This window comes from Drosophila santomea, chromosome X, assembly GCF_016746245.2.
Source record: "Drosophila santomea strain STO CAGO 1482 chromosome X, Prin_Dsan_1.1, whole genome shotgun sequence".
In the NCBI taxonomy this organism is placed as follows: Eukaryota; Metazoa; Arthropoda; class Insecta; order Diptera; family Drosophilidae; genus Drosophila; species Drosophila santomea.
This window is the reverse complement of record NC_053021.2, coordinates 140,634-155,289: the sequence shown is the minus strand read 5'-3', so window position 1 is coordinate 155,289 and position 14,656 is coordinate 140,634. Positions and strand designations below refer to the sequence as shown.

Here is a 14,656-nt window from a genome sequence, read left to right as displayed (position 1 = left end):
GTACCATTTATGCATACGCACGCCACGCACTTATTTATAAATTTATTTTTAAATAGCTGAGTGCAGATAAGGAAGTAACTCTCACTCTTCTGGGGAATCACGAACACTCCCCCTCGAGTTCTTTTCATGCCATTTCTTGGCTACGCAAATATTTACAATCGAACTTTTACAAACCCATAATGGAGTTCACCTCTTCTTGCCGGTGGCGGCTTCTGTTTGCCTAACCACTTTAAGGTCTGAGGCTGTTCAGCCTTTTAGCCTTTCACAGTTTCCGACTAATATGCAAATAAATTGTAAGCAGTCACCTGTCATGCTGGCTCTTCAAGTCCCTCAGTCTCGCTGTATCTGTATGCCACCAAAGTGGTAGAAAAACCTAGAGGAGAATGCAGTTATATGCCTAGGAAGCGATTGTACTGTGTCCCTCAAACAAAGTAGGCATTTGCACTTAAAAAAATATAATTTTGTTAATATTGCGATGTTGTAAGGACAGTCTTTGAGCTTTCTAAACAATACTTGAATTTGAAGGACGGTGTGTTGTTTACAGTCCGTAAATATTTAAATTTATTCTATTTGAATCAACTTAAATTTTGTTTACATACAAAAAAATTCCAATCAGAAACTACTAAGAAGGCTATATCTGATGTTCCCTGTTAGATTATCGATGTTTGTCATTCGGATTTTGCACGGCTTCCTCTCTTCAGCAAATAGTCAATCCTAATGTACGAAACTTAAAAACTTCAACAACCAACGCGACCGGGCTGTTTTATTCGTTTTGTAACGATTTTAATGCCAAGCATAAACAATTATTTTGAATTGCAACACATTCTTTTTTTGTTCGCCATTTGCCATCGTTTGTTTTCAGTTTTCAGTTTTCCGTTTTGTCTCTTATATTTTGCGTCGTGCGCAATCGGAATTGTAGATTTAAGATGTCGCAGATGTTCGGATGACTCGCTGGATGCAGAAGATTTTCACATCCAATAGTTCGATGAGTCAGTCACTCATGCGAGTACACAGTCAGTCAGTCAGTCAGTCAGTCAATCAGTCAATCAGTCAATCGGATACTCAGGTAATTGCCAAGCCTGTCGGCAGCACGTGTCGACAGAAATGTTGCCAAATTTCGCTCCCTTTCTTTAAGTTTTTGCGCTCCCTTTAATGCAAAATAAATTTATAAAAGGTAGAGCAATCCTTTGTAAAAATTCATTGCGCAAAAGTCGAATCCCAATTCTTTGGAGTGCAGCAAAGGAAAAAGCAGTAAAGTGTTAATGGTCATTGTTTAAACAAGCGATCGTAATGATTACTACTCTGGCAACTATTATATAACAGAGATGTCGGCATACGACGAAAGCCTCAAAGAGGTACCAAAAAAAGGAAAAACTTCACGAAAAAATAAAAACATCGAAACGGAGGCAACTGAACTCCAATTGATTTTGTTGTATAATTTTTACAGCTTTATCTTGCCGGCAGCTGCATGAAATTTATTGAAGATGCGCTGTGCTTTATTGCCATTGCTTTTCGGCGAGGGAATTTGCTGTAATTTAACGACGCAGAGGAAATTTCGCAAGGGGAAAGACTTACGGCACGAACTTTGGCTCCGCTACCTACGTCCCCTGGTCTAAAAGTCTTGTTGGTGAATCTTAGCTGAGGTAACTCACACATTTGTGTTTTATTATGTATGCACGCATATGGGAATGTATAGTTATTTTTTTATAAAATGATATACCACGCTATTTTTCGCTGCAATTTGTGTAGAATTTAAATCAGATGCGTTTTTTGGTTTTCCATTTCACTTGCAGTGTGTACAATGTTATCTAATAGGATAAGTGAAGTGCTCATGTAGTGAAAAGCTAGAAATCTGCCAATTGTTTGACGATTTTTTGCAGAGAGCGAAAGTAAACTTGTCTTCTCCTTGTTGTCGTCATGCAAATTGAATAATACTAGCGAAATGTTGACAATTTGGTAGCCTTAGCCCCCGTGTTTCTGTTGCCCATTCCCCGCAGTGCACGTCTTGCAACGGAGCAGGAAACATTTTGCAGCTCTGGGAGTTGCAATTGCGGATCTCGGCCACCGGCCATGAAAGAGGAAATCAATGTTGCAGCGGCGGCCGAGAGCAGAAAACCAAAATCAAAAAATACAAAATACAAAATACAAAACACAAAGCGGTAGACACCAAAAAGCGAAAAGTCACACGCTTTTGCTGCACAGCGAAAGCAGTTTCACTTGCTGGCCAAGCCAAATCCATTTGCCGGTTCGTAGTGTCGTAGTTATGAGTGCGACAGCAAAGGAAGCACAAGCGCAGGCTGCATCTGCATCTGCATCTGCAGAGCAGTATAGACAACGAAATCATGGAAATTGAAAAGATGTGTCACCCTGGTCACTGCACTGGAAAAAAGTGTTTGCTCCACATTCATCAGTGGATCGCTCAATCAACAAATAGTATATACGGCTCTGTCTTTCTTTAGTTCAAAGCTGTCCTCACATATGTTCGATGTTTAACAATCGTCAATTCACTTAGTGTGCCAAGGGGCTAAAGTAGCAAATAAACCAATTTCGGCTGAAATGTTGTAAATAGATCTGCTTAGTGCACGCGACAAGAGAGGAGAGGAGAAACAAGTGAAATGCGCAACACGAAAAGGAAAGCGCAGAGCGAGAGTTGCAACTGCATCCCATACCAATGCAATTCGCTTGCACTGCGTCAAACGAGTTTTCCGTTGATCAAAAGCGCGTAAAGTGCCCCCTCCCTCGAAATTAGTGCTGTTGGGTCCATTGGCCATTTTCCACAATGCGCAGTTATTAAATTTCTTCGATAATATTAGCGAACGGAAAGCAATAACAATGACAACACGTTGTCATAATGGTAAGCTGATGTTGTATGTTGCATGTTGCGTGGTGTTAAGGCGGTTGCCGCTGCTGCCGATGTCGTTTGCTTCCTGTCATTTGATGTCATTTAGCTAATATGCAACTCATTTGAATTTTAACCATGTTGCAGCAATTGAATGGTAATTTTGTTGCTTCTAATTAATGCTTGCTGTTGGCACACCAACAAATTGGCCAAGAAATGTTTGCACAACATCTTTCTAACTTAACGAATAATTAGTATAAATTGATTAAAAATGTAGTAGAGATCCTAAACTGATGAGTAAACACATCCAAACGTTATACAAATATTCATATGGTAAGGAAGGGGAGGTGGTTCATGCCAAATTTATATAATCATTTCAGCGACTGACGCAAGATGATGTTGCAAACTGCCAACTGAGCAGCAACAACATCAACATCCAGCGAAGAGTGTCATTGACTAATGTTGCATGCAGCGCATAAAGCTGGTAAAAGGTAACCGCAATAACCAAAAATTCAATCTACGGAAACCCAAGACCGAAACAATAGAACCGAATTTGCTGTTTTATTTTTTTTTATTTATTTATTTATTTTTTTTTTTTTGCAAAGCGCAAAAAGACGTGCAGATGATCTAAGTCCAGGCCACACTTAAATAAACAAATTGCAGAATAAATTCATATTTCTTACCTCCGAGCAAAAATTTAAAAGAATTATGTAAAGAATTTGCGGGTGGAAATATATTTTTATATTTTTTGTGAGACCTGTGAGAACTTTTCTTTCGCTGTAAATAGTATTAAGGCACCGAGTGGACATCTTCGAAATGTAAATAAGTTTGGTCGGGGTCGTCGGGGAGGGGAAATTGGAAAATTTACTCGAGCTTCAAAGGGGGAGATGAAAAAGTTTTGGAAGCTGCAATTAGTTGAGGGTGAGGTGTGCATTTATATAAATGCTAGGCTGACATTTGCCGACAACGTGAAAGGGCACGTAGTATATATATTTTTCGGAAAATAGATACCCTCGTCTTTGTCTGTCAATCTGCGCCCAATGTTCCCCCGATTTACACTGTGGACAATAAAAGCAATAGCACAAGTCCATACGAAACTTCGTAAAACTAATAAACATATTTTTTTGGAGTGTTTTAAGTTTCTAATGAGCAATATTCACTAATATGCAGTTTGGTATATTCATATATTAAATTATTATATATTAAACTCATTTATTTGCGTGCCTCAATCTCGATCCTCCCATCGATTGGGCCTTAAAATACCGCGCTGCCACACAAAAGCGCTACTCTACTCGTTGTACCGAAATGTTAAATGGGACATGACTAGCCAAGGAGTTTGAATAGTTAGAAGGGGCTTGAGGGGTACACAAGTGTGTTAGGGTGAGGGAAACCGGACACTTGCCACACCGGTGAAACATTCGCCTAACCAGCCGAGCCTTCTCTCTGAGCCTGGCCAAATGTCAAGTAAAAATATTGCTCACAAATCGCAGCCACTGAAAGAAACAAGATATATATATATATATATATATACATATATATATATAACATAACCCCGAAATAAACTGCATTCCACAGAGGCACACATTTTCGGGATAAAATTGGCCAATAAGCAGACCGTTACTTGCCCTAACAACGAAAACAGCCAAGCCTCTGGACATCACATCTTCATTTTTATAAAATGAGAACTTTAAACTTAAATTGAGATTAAATTGGGATGTCAATGACAATACAAGTAAAAATCATCTTCAAATACTGAAAGAATGTTTTAAAAATATAACAATTTGACTTTTCAACCACTTTGAAAGAGTGTAAACCAGTCGACTTCTTCTTAAAATATACAAATATCGTGTGACCTGGCGATTGTTTGGCACTTTGTTGCAAATGCTTTTCGGTTTTCGCAATTCATGAGCCTCCAAAAATTGACCCCTTACTTGGAAGGTTCACCTTGTTTCTGTTGGGTTTCTTCTTTTTTCTGTTGATTGTAGCAAGCATTAATTTGAGGGCTTTGTTTTGCATTTTAGGCTGGGATCGTCCGTTACATTCTTTCGAGCCCATTGCAATGTTGCTAATCATTCGTGTTTGTTTTTGCGCGAGGTGAATTTAAATTAAATCGTTCATCATAATTTAAACTAAATCGTTCATCATAATTCAAAGGAATCGAATTGATTGAATGCCAATCGACTTGGCCTCTGTACACCGATTGACAAGCGCCTCACACACAGACTGTAAATCTCGGATCTTTGATATGACATTTACTATTTTTTTATCTTATCGCCATACTAATATTGCAATAATGTCAGTCCACTGAAAAATGTCATCAACATGTCAGAGCACAGCATCCAGATGGCATAGTCAATCCAGCAAAGTAATTGGTCCTCAGACAAAAAACAAAATTGACAACTATCGTTGTTTGACTTACTTTGAGCGCACGCTAACCTTGACTTTCCGTCAGAAATGGGAAAGACTTTGCCTTTAAACTGAATATTATTTATTGATAAAGATTGTACCAAAATGAGTTAAATGTTAAGAGTTAGGGAGTCGGGCGTCCAGTATTATATACGTTGTGTGTTTGCGTTTCTCTCTAGTTAGGAATCATATGGAACCCATTTAAGCGAATCGCATGCACTTGGCCTTTTGGGTGTACGTTACAGCGCCATACTCCTCCACAATCTGATCGATGGCAATCTTGTTCAGATTCTCCAGATATAGACGCGTCTTTCGCGACTGGATAATATAGCTAATGACGTCGTGCATATTATCGAAGAAAAGAAATCCGGCGGTTCCGCAGCTGAGGTCCAGATACCGGAACCTATTAACATCGCAGGTGCATCCATCAAACAGGAAGTAAATAAAGTCGTTATTGTTGTGATACCGGAAAACCACATAGTTGCCCCAAGGGGCCATCACGAAAACCCGCTCGGCACACCGGAATCCGGCTCTCAGGAGCTTGCAGATGCTATCGTAGCATCCATTCTCCGAACCCACCACTGCCATCGTTTCCGGAATACGAAGAAGAGCCGGGTAATGATTCGGTTGGGCCCGAAGGACATCATGGGGTCCGCTAGACTCCGGACAAGCGTCCAGTGGCTGCATCTGCTTTGGTAGCTCCGGACACGGAGGACATGGTGGCGCTTCGATGGGAGCGATAACTGCGGCGGACTTCTTGCCCTTTCCCTTTCCCTTGCCTTTGCCCTTTTTACCCATGGTTATCTAATCTACGATCTCAGTATGTCGCGGAACGAACAACTCAGAAACGCCTCTGCGATTGCTTCCGATCACTTGGAAATGGATAACTCTAGCCAAAATAGCACATATTATTCCTTGATGTCTGAAATACGCAAATTAAAGAAAATTAATTTCACAAATCACACATGCATTCGGGAATATGCCATAATTGCAGTAATATTCGGAATGAGCAAAGCTTTCAATAAGACTCACCCACTAGCTAATCGCGATTTGATTCTAAAACACACACTTGACACACCGATCCTTTGTCTTACTATTTTTAGGTTGGGCCGAAAAGTAATTTTTAAATCTGGTCGAGAACGAATCGGTGAAATTTTGTACAGTTTTTTTTCCGAGATTTTTTCGTGTGATTTTGTGTGTTCACAGACAATTTACATCTGATTTTTTGCCATCTGGCTTGTGGTAGCCAAGTCCACATACTGACAGTTTCAGCAAAGCAAAGTGATCCCAAAAAGTGAGAAAGCCATTGTTTCTAATAAACCAAGCCAGAGCAGGCTTTGTTGGATACGTTTGGTAGTGCGGGGTGCGGGGTGCGGGGTGCGGGGTGCGGGGTGCGGGGTGCGGTGGTGCGGTGTGCGGGGTGCGGGGTGCGGGGTGCATATGATTAAATACATGTTTTTTGGCAAAACGATATAAATTTACAAGACCAATACCAAAATGAAAAAATATCAAAACATTTTTCAAAAGTGTGGGCGTTGCAGTTTTGGGCGGTTTGTGGGCGTTAGAGTGGGCGTGGCAACACGAATCGACAATCTTGCGCTGCGTCTATGTCTCTGGGCTCTGTATGCTTAATCTGAACTTTCTAGCTTTTGTAGTTAATGAGATCTCGATCTTCATACGGACTGACGGACAAACGGACATGGCCAGATCGACTCGGCTATTGATCCTGATCAAGAATATATATACTTTATATGGTCGGAAACGCATCCTTCTGCCTGTTGCACACTTTTCAACGAATCTAGTATACCCTTTTACTCTACGAGTAACGGGTATAATGATGATGACACCACTATCGCAATCGCATCCATACTTATCCAATGGGTTATGTACATTTACGACTCCAAACAAATACGAATCCAGAGGAACACACTTCTACGAGTATTGCTTCATTAAAAAGAAACTCTTGGCTAATGGGGCAACCCAACCTGTCATGCTGGCAAACGTGATTCGGCAGGTTTAGGACATCTATGTGGAGGGAGGTATCTCTCTCGCCCACTCTATACACAAATGTGCACTCTTCAATGGTATTATATAATCAGTTGCCTTAATGTGCACCAATGTGGGAAGATTTGATAGGTGCGGGAAGAAAGATGCACTTACCGCTCAAGTCCTTTGACCTCTTTAGTAATTTACTGAAAGCGATATACTCTTCAAATTATACTTTTTTAATATGTATACAAATTCTAACAATTAGTATATACATACATATAATTTCGATCTGGGAATGTCCGTCTATCTGTATTCTCGGGAACTACAAAAGCTAGAAAGTTCAAATTGCACAAGCAGGTTTGTTGGCCATGGCAAGATCGACTGGGCTTATAATCCTGATGAAGAATATTTTAACTTGCATAATTTAAAACATACTTTTCAAAAAATCCAGTATGGCCTTTAATTTTTTGACTAACGGGTATAAATATTTCATGGCGAAAGATGATTAATTACACTAGAGATTCGTAACCACTAGACATATCAGCGACTTGATGCCAGGCTTGTTCTGCCTTTTAATCTATCTCATTCTAGTCTATTTCCATCTCCTTCGCACTGCCTTTAGCGGAGTAACGAGTATCTGTAAGTCGATCCAACGTTCTATCTTTGTAAATGCACATGGATATGACGTTTTTAGGATAACGTTTTTCAATGTACTTGCTCGTAGAATTGAGCTTTTTGGCATAGCATAACGTTTTTTAGCTTTAAGCAGCGAAAAGCTTAGTTTGGAGTACTTAAGCTTTAAAGTGCTGAATAAGTTCATGCTGATTTTTTTGCGAAGGAGAAATTGCGCATAATTTATCTGAGAGAGCGGAGTTATTTCCCCACCTCTCCGGTAGCCCTCCATTACTTTCTTATGACTGCAATCAATCTTCATTCGCTGCAGGAAAATAACAAATGACTCGCTTGATTGTTGACACATGTCCTATCCTGCGTCTGCAGTCGTATCGCTCAAACTGAAACACAGAGAGCAATCGGAGATTCGATAACTGGGGTACCAAAGTGCAACGACCTGAGAGTCGACGCCAACGAGTCTGGGGCAAGCCAAAAATAAGGACGAGGACCAAGTCATTGGGTCACAAGCCAAATAAGAAAATAAGTAGCATCATGGGAGAAGCCCAAAGTCTAGGAACTCGACTTTTCGATACCCACTTTGAAATAATACCCACATTAATAACACTCAAAAAATATTTATTATAAGTATGGTCAGAGTTGCGAAGTATTTAGGCGGTACAGTGGGCGTGGCCAATATTTAACTGGCATATAAATAGAAATTGACTATTCAAAAAAAGTGCGTTCATACGGATGAAGGACATGCTCAGGTCCACTGGGAAGTGATCCTGATCAACGATATACTTATATACAATATACATTATAGGGTCGGAAACACTTTCTATTCCCTGTTACATAGTTTTCACTCTACGAGTAAAGGGTATAAAAAATGAACGAGAATACCAACAGGGAAAAATCTCTGACTACATTTCTTGCAGTTCTCGAGTGCAGATAGGTGGTTTCTGGGCGGTGGACTTTTAGGTAGCAATTGAAAGTGAGGCCGAGTAAAACCGAAGAGTCCCGTTTCCCAGACAGCAAAGGGGTTTAACTTCTCTTTAATAAGCGGCGATTATATTTACTTCGTGACGCTTATGCAACCCAATTTCACTTAGACCTTGTCAAACCAAAATTGCGAACATTTGTCAACAAGTTGTAGTATACTCCCACCCAAACACACTATTCTGGTCCCTAATGATATCCTGTTCAAACAGCACCTGAAGCCTCTTTTACCTGGAAAAGCTACACTCCCCCCTTCTGGGACTTTCTCTTCCTATCACCGACTGGCCAGATGACTAATGACGAATCAATGGGGCTAGACCACGGGGAGACGACGGCAAACTCCCCAAAGGGACTTCATCTGCTCGTTCGAACAAATCGCTGTCGCCGGCATTTCACGCTTTTAAATAATTAATTGCATGTTTATAGCATGTGTGCCAGCCCTTTTCTTATCCACCCGCGAAAGGCAACTGCCAAATAAAACTTCTCTCCTTAAATCGGGGAACATAACGAGAAGAATGAAGTGCTTCTGACCCTTTAAAGCAAATATCCTGGCTCAGGATACTGGACTAAAGCGCTCACGTTGCTTTTAGACTTAATTGCTTCGTGTATACATGTATTTGTATTATATTGGATCTGAGCAATTGACTGAGACTGTTGGCAGGACTCTGTTATGCTGACAGATGAATTGACTTCGGGTTTGAGATGTTACTGTCTCTGCTCTTGTTGTTGCCGCGTTTAGTGAATTCTCCTGGGCAGCTGTTGAGTGGGCGTGGCTTCCTGGGGAACTTGTGACGACAGTGACGACATGTCACCAGCTCTTCGGCTGCTTCCGCCTCTGTCAGGTTGTCCTTGGCCAGCCCACGAGTCCCTGCTTAAATTAGCGATCTATTTAATTCCGTATTGCACTGCATGCATGGCTTTTTAATTTTCATATTTAATGCGATAAAAATTAATTTGATTATTTCGCTGACTGCCCGATGGTTTTCCTACGTCATATGAAACATTTGTACACTTACATATGTACATATATATGTTGACTATTGTATACATATTCTGGTTTTAACATTCCTCGCCTTTCATTTCCAAACCCTTTAAACAATGTTTTTTGGTATATACGATTCCTATGGAATCTCGAACAAATTCAATAAATTTGGAATGTAATATGTTAATTTTTATACATCAGAATAAAAAGAAAAAAGCCATTTTGAGAGCTAAATTGTGTCAAAGACGACTATCATATTCAAAGAAGTTAAGTAGATCTTATTTAGATATAACTTTAACCTGTATTGTCCTTTAAATTTTCATAAAGTCGGAAAATATAACTAGGTGCATTGCGTGTATATTTGTTGTGCTTATAAAATAAAGAAGTGGTCATCAAAAATGATGTTTGAAGGCAGCAAACAATGTATCAAATAGATTTTTAGCTGTTTACTTCCGATTGGGGTTAGATGTTCCGATGAACTTTATTGCTTGCGAAGCACGATAATTGCAACTTATTTCCAGGGGAATCGATTATTATTGCTGCCAGCTTGTTATTAATCATTAGCTTTTGTTGCCAGCAATACATTGACAAACAAAATCTTGATTGAAAACCAACAAAGCGCAAGGCTGATATTTTCCAAATGCGCCCAAGGGAATTCACAGCCCCAGAGCAGAAAATAAAAGATAAATCGAGGGGGTGAAAAAAGTGAAATACAATGAGCACGCTGTGTCTAAGTATTGAACAAGCATGGTGGGCTTTAGTCCGCTCTGGATTGCAGCTAATCCTGTTCGTTGTAATGTTTGTTTCATATACATGTTTATGCCCTGTTTTTTTTGCCCTGTTAACAATTCGAATTAGGTCACCCTCTATAAAAGAAACATATTTCAAGACTTTTTTGAGTTCGTCATAGACGGCGGTAGACAGGCAGACTCGTCTAGTATTCCTGATATTATCAGTACCGTCATCGAACTGTTGAAACATCACACAAGCCACCCAATTCCGCCGCTTTTTCATACTTTTTGTTGCATTTCGAATTTTGATTTACATAATAATCATATTTTGCAATCGCTAGGGAGTTGCACCCGTTGCTCCTAGGGATTAAAGGGGCATATCGGATTCGTTGAAAAGAATGAAACAGTCACTACCCTATTAGGTATATATTCTTCATCAGGATCACTAGCCAAATCGATGTGGCCTGCCTCTGATCTCTGGAACTATAAAAGCTAGAAAGCTAAGAGAAAGCATGTCGATTCCGTTACGCCTGCGCTGTGCATGTTTGTTTCTGAACGCTCACTCTAAGACCCATGTAGCCCAGAAAGGGTATATTTAAGTAAGGAAAGCGAAACACTCTTTGGTTGACACTGTTTTACACATGCAGAAAAATATGTAAATTAAAGAGCCATCAAAGTCAGCGCCCAAGCATATGCACCAATGTATATCGACTTTTATGGCCTTTGACCCGCATAACAAACCACTGAACAAAGCTGCCATTTGTCTTTTTGAGTCATTAAAAACTCACTGGGGCTTTATTATGATTGAACTGTTTCCAGGTGGCATGTGGTGCCCGCACAACATTGGTACACATCAGCATATGACTCCGAAGCAAACTGAACGATTGCCCCAAAGGAAATTGCCACGACTCGATGGTAAATTTAAAATATTTTTGGTCGCGAAAGAAGTAGATAAATGGGTTGGCCTACAAACATAACCACAGCTTTTAAATCACTTTTAGTAGGGCACAAAAGTATGCTCTCATCGACAATATTTTCCCCGTCCACTGCTTATCCTTTTATCCACCCAATTTCCAAACGCAGCCGCAACTTTGAATGAAGAATTTTCGTTGTTGCAGGTTCATTCAATTATCGCTGATATTGTCTGTCGCACCATTATTAATAGAATCAAAAAAGTTTCTGAAAAAATAAATGCGTTCGCGGTCCGGAAACTTATTGAATTGCAAACAGGAACAAAACCATCGAATATATTTGCAGAATATATAATGCAGATTTTAGTTCTTGCAAACAAATAATGTGCCTTGGCATTAGAATGAAAAAAATCATGGGACATGTAAAGCATATTCCATCCAATTGATACTCATACATGAAACAAACACTTCTTTTGTTTGGGTCTGGATCGTTTGTACTCCCTTGATTAGAATGGCTTCCCTATAGTTTGTACTGCCCATGGCAGATATAAAGATATGTGCTGAAACTAAGTTACATTTCAGACAAGGAACCAAAAACCTTGTTTTTGTTAGAGCTCAGCAAAAGGTCATTACAGATATTACTATTTCAGGAAAGTTTTAAAACATATAAAAGGTTCGTTTTTATTAATATCGTAAAATGTGTTGTCCTTTATTTGGCTACATCTTCGCATTAAGTACACATACCGTTTGCAGTTAACCTTTTCGCAGTATTTGAATGTATCTTTTGCCATGTGTATCCCGTAGCTGTTGCATCTACTTAGCTCGAAAGCTCTTTAGGAAAAAGCTCAGCATTCAGCTAAAGTTTCGCCGTGCCCTTCCGCGCGCCTTGCCACCCGATTTTTCGCATGACCTCTGGTCAAAGGAATCTCCTGCTTCGGCAGGATGTGAGTCCCACTTCTTCCAGCTTTGTTGTGCTTGTGCCTTTTCTTCGTTTTTTGGCATGCACTTGTGGCGCTTTGACACCCAAAAACTTCTTTACTCCTTTGCACCTCACCACCCAGCGAAAGCCACCCACCCCCACGTGGCACACTTCGGCTGGCCGGATTCAGCTTCGGGCCGACCTTCGGTCCTCTGACTTTCAAATCGGGCATGCATCAAGTGTAATGCTTGGTTTCCTGACAGTTTTTCCCGGGAACTCGACGCAGCGTGTTGTTCCATCGCACCTGGTCCAAAACCATTTCCATCTCAACAGCTACAAAAACAGTCCACTTTTAGCAGGAAATAAAACACCACCCTAGACGAAAACTAAAAGGAAACTTTGTTATTTCTTTCGTACATGGTAAAGAATCTTTTTTTACTTGTGTTTCTGTGATTTGAGTGTTCTTTGCAAAATGTAACAAATCCAGAAAGTAATTAAACTCACAAATTTCCAAGTGAAAACACCCTCGGCGAACAGGTATCAAAAGAATCGGTTAAATTTGAGTGGTAAAATAATCATACAATATTTTAAGCCTTTGGTTTCATGCTGAACATCAATTGTGCCATTTTTGTTTCATATCCAGATATACGAGTATCAATTATTATTAAAGAAGAAACCTATTTTGACTGAGGCCACTCAATATGACGTGCACAATGCAGAGCTGCACAAATTGAAACCTTAATTTGTTACATTATTTGGAGGCATTTTGGCAAGGTTAAGCCAGAAGAAATATTTGGAGGTATATGTTGATTGATAGAGATAATATAACTGAATTTAGATGTGCTAGTTGACTTACTAAAATACAACCTGTTCACAAATATGTACAATTATCGAAACATCTTGACCAAGCTGATTTGGAAATTTTGTTTGGCTATCTTTTTTAATCTAAATTAATATTAATTAATCTTAATGCTTGTAATATCTACATCAATGAATTTATTCGTTTTACCATAAATACGTACTACATTCGACGAAAAAGATTGGCGAGTTTTTCCTTAAATATACTTTGGTTAATATGGTTTTAAATAGTTTTTATTTCTTTGCCTCTTTGCTGATCGATATTATTGTTGACTAACTTTATACCACTAATCTCATAGCTTTTTGGTCAATGGCATTATTTCCTCCAACCGAACCAAAGGATTTCCTTATATCTCATCGACGTGTGCGTTATTTCATTAACTCAGTTACCGGAATCGATAATCAGATAAAATGTTTATTTTACGCACAGATAAACAGCTCTATTGGCATTGAACGTAATCATTGTCATGGCCAAGTGCCGATTATTGCCCTTATTACTCATCAATGCCAGGGTTCAATCTCATATTATCCCGATCGTTTTATCCCCTTTTCATTGAAAACTGCCAGCTTTACGACTTATGTTCCCCCATTTTAATGGATTTCGTATTCGACACGTATATACTTCCTATTAAAGCCAACCATCAAAAAAATGTAATTAACACTTATCTGTTTCGTATGAAATCGCTCACTCATTGGTATGACTGCCATGCAGATTACCTTTCACTAAATTGGTAGCTCCACTACACCCCACTTCAAGGATATTCTCAAGTATTCGCGGTTGGCCGGATTCAGGGAAAATATATTATTTATATATTGTTTATTTATTTTTTATTGTACGCTATATGCTTAAGCCTAAGCTGCAGTGGCTTTCGGCTGTGAAGTTTTTTTATTTTCCTGTAAGTAAGTTATGTGATTGCAACCCCACTATTCCGTTTATGGCGAATAAAGTTATTCATTGACACCCCAATTCAAAATCTTATTGCCTTTGAGCCCTAATAAGTCGCCCTTAACATGAAACACCAATTAAAACGACAACAATTGGAAACCGCAGAAACTGCGGAGACATAGATCTCCAGTCCGCTGGGAGTGGGGATAGCAACAAAACCATTTTATTGGGAAAAAAGTTATTCAACTGTTGCTGTTTTTTGTAGTTCGTTGTATTTTTGAGCTAAATCTGCAGGTTCTGGCAAACATTTGAAGACCGCCGTTCTGACAGCTTAGGAAACGGAAAAGTGGAGCGACACTTTTGCGATAACAAAAGGCAGTTTTTCCGCAACTGTGTCCCTGAGCAACTGAAAATATGCTTAGAATGATGGGAACTTTAACTAGGGGGTTTCGATTCGAATGATCCGTGCAGTGCTGTTATAAATCGTAAAGTTTTTGTGTTTTTAAAAAATATCAGGATAGGTAAAG

At 39.5% G+C, this 14,656-nt stretch overlaps 2 protein-coding genes across 4 annotated transcripts in view; one reads left to right on the top strand and one right to left on the bottom strand.

Moving 5' to 3' along the window:
• Window positions 1–14,656, top strand: part of LOC120456277 (ras-related protein Rap-2b) — a 181,858-nt gene that overhangs the window by 157,172 nt on the left and 10,030 nt on the right. Inside the window, exon 1 of one of the 3 annotated variants that reach the window (XM_039643015.1) lies at window positions 12,668–12,805. The exons of the other annotated variants lie outside the window; for them this stretch is intronic. The gene's annotated coding sequence lies outside the window, so the exon portion shown is untranslated. Of the gene's footprint in view, window positions 1–12,667; window positions 12,806–14,656 lie in introns of those variants that run through there. 3 annotated transcript variants of the gene reach the window in all.
• Window positions 5,311–6,514, bottom strand: LOC120456282. Its single transcript, XM_039643023.2, has 2 exons — window positions 6,278–6,514; window positions 5,311–6,167 (listed from the first exon to the last, which is right to left on the bottom strand). The coding sequence occupies exon 2, from the start codon at window positions 6,041–6,043 to the stop codon at window positions 5,447–5,449; it is 597 nt and encodes a 198-aa protein (XP_039498957.1). The 5' UTR covers window positions 6,044–6,167; window positions 6,278–6,514; the 3' UTR covers window positions 5,311–5,446.

Coding starts and splice junctions, on each gene's coding strand:
- LOC120456282 (XM_039643023.2), bottom strand. CDS start 6,043: ATGGGTAAAAAGGGCAAAGGCAAGGGAAAGGGAAAGGGCAAGAAGTCC.